At 48.9% G+C, this 6,665-nt stretch overlaps 1 protein-coding gene across 1 annotated transcript in view; it reads left to right on the top strand.

Moving 5' to 3' along the window:
- Positions 1-5,534, top strand: part of PIGG (phosphatidylinositol glycan anchor biosynthesis, class G) — a 52,777-nt gene extending 47,243 nt beyond the window's left edge. Inside the window, exons 11-13 of the mRNA XM_006893633.1 lie at positions 1,535-1,844; positions 3,098-3,261; positions 5,318-5,534. Coding sequence (XP_006893695.1) covers positions 1,535-1,844; positions 3,098-3,261; positions 5,318-5,534 — 691 coding nt within the window. The remainder of the gene's footprint in view (positions 1-1,534; positions 1,845-3,097; positions 3,262-5,317) is intronic.
- The last annotated feature ends 1,131 nt before the right edge of the window (positions 5,535-6,665 follow it).

The raw sequence follows: 6,665 nt of genomic DNA, 5'->3' as shown, positions 1-6,665 counted from the left end.
GGTGCACAGGCTGCAGTGAGATTGTGACAATGCTGAGTGCACAGGCTCAGTGAGATTGTGGCAGTGCTGGGTGCACAGGCTGCAGTGAGATTGTGGCAATGCTGAGTGCACAGGCTCAGTGAGATTGTGGCAGTGCTGGGTTTACAGGCTGCAGTGAGATTGTGGCAATGCTGGGTTCACAGGCTGCAGTGAGATTGGGGCAGTGCTGGGTGCTACAGTATTATCTATAACTCCCGCACATGTGTACAGAGGAAATGTAAAAATTTGGTTTAAAAATTAATTTTTCATACTAAAACAATTTTTGCAGGTGCTCATACCTTTCATAGAAAATCAATCTGATATATAGTAGAATATTAGACTTTTCATGATAAAGACATTAATTTGGTAATTATTTCATTTATTATTAACTTACTGTGCATTGTTGTTGTTATGAGCCATCAAATCATCTGCAATTAATAGCGACCCTGTATACAACAGCTCTGAACCCTTCTCTATCCTGAGCCAACCTTATTGTCTCTGACTCACCTACACCCATTACCGCAGTTATTGAGTCAATCCATCTCATCGAGAGTCTTCCTTTTTTGCACTGTACCTTCAACCTCCCAAGCGTAATGTCCCTCTCCAAGAACTGGTCTCTTACTGTGCACCCCTTAAAATTTTTGCCTTCTCAAATCAAAGATACATAGAAACTGTACAAGGGACGTAGGGACCAACCACATACACTTTACCACCCACCACCCTGAGACCAGAACAGGATGGTGGCCTGCTGATAACTTTAGGAGGGCATGTAGTAGAGGGTGCTGGACAGAACAGGAGAAAATGTGCAGAAAAAAGTGTAAATCACGGAAATGATCACACTTGTTGGTCTCCTAGAGACTGGTGAACGCCCTGGGCCTGTGGCCCTTGCAGCTTGATAAACCCACAGCTAGCTCGGCCTGTGACTAATAAGGTGAGCAGGAGACCAGGGAGGTATTCACTCCTGGGTGACCACTTGTGCAAGATCAGCTGGGCAGTATTTGCCTAGGGAGGAAGCTCAGAAGGCCTCAGGATCCCTGTGAAGTCTCTGCGTCCCACAGTGAGGGTACCGAGTGAGCAACGGGACTGGTGGGTGGCCCCCCAGGCCAGCTCAGCTGCAGTCCCTGAGGATTAGCTCTGGCTCTATAGTACTTACTTCAGCCTGTGTTGTCTTGGACACCCTTTATTGTGTGCTCAGCATTCTGCAGAGTTAGGGATGATTTAGGACAGCACTCCACCTTCCACAAGTGTGGTGGCTTTCCGATCACAGCCTGGCAGGAGGGGATGTCCCAGGGGCCACAGGTCAGTCATTGGGCTGGGAGAAGGATTTCCTGAACTCTGCTTTACTGTCAGGGAGTGCCTGGGAGTCCGGCACAGTGGTAGGAGACCCTGAGGACTGAACCTGTGCCTTTCCATAGATTGCTCAGTGGGGAGGGCTCCTGAGGGGTCGTTTTCCCAGGAATGTTAATCTGACTTTTCTGGCTACCACTGGAGACTCTCATTTCTTCTCTTCTTCCAGGGGCATCATCGAGGCACGTTTTGTTTATGTCTTTGTCCTGGGCATCCTCTTCACGGGCACCAAAGACTTACTCCGGGCCCAGGTTGCTGCTGCCGGTATCAGAGCCAGGACCATGGGCTTGTGGGAGATATACAGCGGGCTAGTCCTGCTGGCTGCCCTGCTGCTCAGGCCACACAACCTCCCTGTGCTAGTGTGCAGCCTCCTGGTGCAGACTCTGATGGCCGAGTTTGTCTGGAAGCCACTAAGCCACGATGCAGCAGAGGTGACCGTGATGCACTACTGGTTTGGACAGGCCTTCTTCTACTTCCAGGTGCGCTTTCTGTCTGCTTCTCAGTCAGCTTCCTCCAGAGAAATTGACAGTGGGGTAAGGTCAGCATGTGCACCAGGTAGTGCTTGCTCAGGTGTCTAGCTCGGAGGAGAGGCGAGGCTGTGTCAGGGCCTGGGGTGAGGAATGTGTACCCATATTCCCTCACCAAGAGCTCTTATGCATATGGGTGTAGTTCCTCTGTCTGCTGACGTAACTGTTCTTTGTTTTGCTCCTGGGCGTCAGGCACTGGCAGTCCTGTGTGGTCATAGATGCCCCAACTGTCTGTCCTCTAAACTAGTGGTTGTCATGTCATCATCTCTAGGGCTGAAAGGCCCCTTGGAAACACGCAAGCTACTGGTGAAGTAGACTTTGACTTAGACATAGATGAGGCCATGCCCAGCTGGAGGCCCTTGCCTGCCTGTCTGCAGGCCCTGCACACCTCGAAACCCATGACCCCCTCCAGGTCCGCTCTCCTGAATAAGACAGTCCCTCCCTGCATAGGTGCCGATGGCTGTTCCCCAGTGTGTGACCTGAGGACTTGGATCAGGAGTGGCCTGCCCTCAGTCCCCAGCCATTCTGCATCTCTGAGCTCTGTCCTCTTCCTCAGTGTGGAGATAATCTGTACTGTCCCTGTGTGGTGACACCTCTTTCTCCTGCCCAGTCCAGAGGACAAGTCAGTCCCACCACGTCTGCCTTTCTCACGTCTACCTGTGTCTGGGTACAGCACAATCAGTGTGCACTGCTCCCTCTGTCCCATCATCAGCCCCAGTCTGCAACAAGATGAAGCCACTCAGTGACAGCAGTAAGCCATGGTCCCGCCCAGCTCCTGTGTGACATTCTGTCCCCTGTCAACCAGGATGCTCTCCAGTGGGATGGCCACCATTCTCCCTACCTCTTAGGGCATGGGACACTGGGACACGTGACTCCATCCCAGGCATCTCAGCAGATACCTGCAGATGGCCAGCTTTCCTGTCCTGTAACTTCTGTCCAGGGCTACTGAGTGGTCACCTTTCCTTGAGAGTGTGTTGTATGTGGGGGGGCAGCACTGATCCTGGCTTTGCTGGAGCAGTCAGCACCACATTGGCTCTCAGAGCAGACCTATCACCCCACCAGAGTAACGCTTCTTCTCCGGGCACCTTGGATGAGCCTTCACATGCTTCTCAGCAGGCTCTCGTGGGGTCAGGAGCCAACCTAGTTCTGGCCTGCTGGCCACCAGAGTCTACTGGCCTATGACAACTGTGCCTCCTCCTCCTCAGGGGAACTCCAACAACATCGCCACTGTGGACATATCTGCAGGCTTCGTGGGTCTAGAGCACTACGTAGAGGTTCCCGCTGTGTTCCTGACTGCGTTCTCCACATACCTAGGTCCTGTCCTGTGGGCCAGTCACCTAGTAAACTACCTGAGCTCAGAAGCTGGCAGGTGAGCCTCTTCATTGTACAGCACAGCTGCGACCAGTTGGTGTCACCTGTTCTCAGACAATGCTTTTATCCATTTCCGTGACTCTGTGTTCTCTCCCCCTGAGGGGGTTGGGTTGTATGAATCTGGTCCTCTTCCTTTGAGGGTTGCTGGGTGGTGTAGACTCTTGTATCCTCTCCCTCTGAAGGGTGTTCAGGGGTGTGTCCCGTCCCTCTGTGAGTTACTGGGTGGTGTGGACTCTGTCCTGAATCTCTCTGGGTTCTATGGTGTAGACTGTGTCCTTCTCTCTCTGTGGGTTGTTAGGTGGTGTAGACTCTGTATCTTCTCTCTCTGTTGTCTCTCAGGTGTTGTAGATTCTGTCATCTCCCTCTTTGGGGTTGCTAGGTGGTGTGGACTCTGTGAAATGTCAAGTGACTTGGGCCCTGTGTACATCCCTCATGAGTGGTCAGGCCACACAGGCTCTGTTTCCTTTGCTGACCCAAGAGCTACCTTAGCTGGGTGGAGAACATGAACCCTCCCTTTCTGTGGATGTAAAAACAAGACTGACCACCTGATGCTGAGAGCTGTCCCCAGGACTTATGTTCCCTGGATGCTGGGTCTGATCTTCCCAGCTCCACCACCTTAGCTTGGCTAGAACTGGCCGACACCCTAGAGCCCTGGCACTCAGGTGTGAAGTGGTCTGGGCCCGTGGCTGGCCGCCCCAGCACTCTGCAGTCCTGTCCATTTCTAGACCTCTGTGCCGAAGGCCCTTGTATGTTCAGGAGCACAGCTTGTGATGGCACATGGGAAAAGTCACATGGACACATTAGTGGATCTTCTCCATAAAAAAGTATTCTTGCTTGCTTATGTCTAAAAGCTCTAGCCATCAAGTTTTATTCACTGCTTGGTTTCTGTCTGAAGTAAAAAGTCAATATAACTGTGATTGGACAAATCATTTCTGGTACCTCAGATGTTGGACCAGAGCGATCAAGAATCCTGATAGCCATGCAAATGCCAAACCAGGTGGTGTGAGTGGCTGGCCTCTCAGACCACTGTCCTCAAAGGACAGGCTGCACCTTTGCCCTCCATGACATGGCTAAGAGGGATGTGCACTTGAGAATTGAGGGCTGATCACAGACACTCCTAGGAGAACCGAAGAATCATCAGCTGACCATGGACGCCATACACACCCAAACCGGACCAAAGGGTTGTCAGCTGACCACAGACACCAAGGATATCTTTTCTAGGTCTGAAGGGTCATCACCTGATTACAGACAATGCAGAATCCCCCCCAACAGGACCAAAGGGTTGTAAGCTGACCACAGACACGCCCCTCACGGAGCAAAGGGGTGTTGGCTGACGAAGGACACCATACAAGTCCCAATATGTCCATGGACTACACCTTTTCCAGGAAAAACCATTGACTAGCTACAGACGCCATGGCCACTCCTCAGCAGGACCAGAGAGCTGTTGCTGACCGCTCACATCATGAACACATCCCCGGTAGACACTAAAATTTTTCTGACTGACTAGTCACTGGATGGAAACATCCAGGAAGGAGTAAACCATTGGGACACACACACCACCAGCTCGGCTGACACAAGACAGACTCCACCTCATGTCACACAGAATGCACATGTACATCACCAGACAGTGCACACACCTCACCTGACACACAGCACACACACCTCACCTGACGCACACCTCAGCAGACACAAACAGTGCACACACTTTACCTAAGACACAGCACACACCTCACCAGATACACACAGTGTACATACCTCACCTAAAGCACAGCACACACACCTCATCAGACACATACAATGCAAACACCTTACCTGACACTCAGCGCACACCTCATCTGATACACAGCACAGACCCCCTCACTTGATGCACAGCACACACCTCACCAGACACACACCTCACAGTACACACCTAACCTTACACACTGCACACACCTCCCCTGAAACAGCACACATACCTCGCCTCACACAGAAGACACATTAGCAGACACAGAGCACACACCACCTCTCCTGACACAGTGTGCACACACTAACTACTCTTTCTGTTCCTTCCACAGCCCTGCGGCATTGCGTCACTCCTGCTTTTGTTATGCGCTTCTCTGCTCCCTTCCAGTCTCTGCATATATCATTCTGGTGACGTCCCTGCGGTATCATTTATTTATCTGGAGTGTGTTTTCTCCCAAGCTCCTCTACGAGGGAATGCACCTGTTGATTACAGCTACCATTTGTGTCTTCTTCACAGCCATGGACCAGACCAGACACATGAAATCTTAGTTTTAACTGTATAGACATGGCAAAAAGTCTGCATCAACTGGCTGGATTTAAGAGATGAGGAATCTGTCTAAGTGCAGCAACATTCTTTTTAAAGGGGAGAATTCCAAGATTAGTGAATAGCATTGATTTCTTTGCTTACTATACTTGAACTTGGACTAAGTAACAAGGGGTAATGTGTTATCTCTTCTGGAAAAGGACACTTTCAAACAATGAGTTTGTTACCTTTGTCAGCAGACATTTAAGAAACTTCTGAAGTTATGCCTTCTTCTAGACCTGTTCAGAATAGCCCACCTCTCAACAGATCTAGGCACTCCTGCCTGTTTATTAGGTTCCCTCCATATCAGTTTAAAAGTCATCACAAGTCCAAAGACCTTTTGTTTATGTGGGTTATATAAATTGATGTTTGTGGTATTTAAGATTTACACTAAGAAATTTCAGAATTATTAAAAACAATAAGCCCATGGCATGTTAATAAAATGTATTTTTTAAGAAAATAATTATATTTTGCAAAAAAAATATTTTATGGCAAGCATAGTATTATTTATGAATGGGAATACCAGAAATTTCAGAATTATTTTATTAAAAACAATAAGCCCATGACATGTTAATAATGTATTTTTTTAAAATATTTTTGTTATTTGTGTGTGAGTATGCGTGTGTGTACCGTCAAATCGTATCTGACTGGCATAGGAGGAGATTGTCCCTCCTTCTCCAACAGAGCATTTGGTGGATTCAAACCGCTCACCTCTGGGATTGCAGTGCAGCTTCTTGCCACTAGGCCACCAGAATAAAATGTATTTTTTAAGAAAATAATTAAAAAAAATATTTTATGGCAAGTGTCCTATCTGCATACCTTTTCAACCTGTATGCAGAGCAGATTATCCGAGAGGCTGGGCTCTGTGAGGAGAAATGTAGCATCAGGATTGGTAGAAGATCTATTAACAATCTGTGTTATGCAGATGACACAACCCTGCTTGCTGAAACTGAGGAAGACCTGAAATGCTTGCTGCGGAAGGTCAAGGACTGCAGCCTTCAATATGGATTAAAGCTCAATGTCAAGAAGACAAAGATTCTCACCACTGGACCAATTGGCAGCATCAGGATGGATGGTGAAGAGATTGAGATTGTTAA

This window comes from Elephantulus edwardii, unplaced genomic scaffold (assembly GCF_000299155.1).
Source record: "Elephantulus edwardii isolate Elephantulus edwardi_28Jun2011 unplaced genomic scaffold, EleEdw1.0 scaffold00129, whole genome shotgun sequence".
NCBI classification, from domain to species: Eukaryota; Metazoa; Chordata; class Mammalia; order Macroscelidea; family Macroscelididae; genus Elephantulus; species Elephantulus edwardii.
This window is presented reverse-complemented; position numbering and strand designations above follow the sequence as displayed.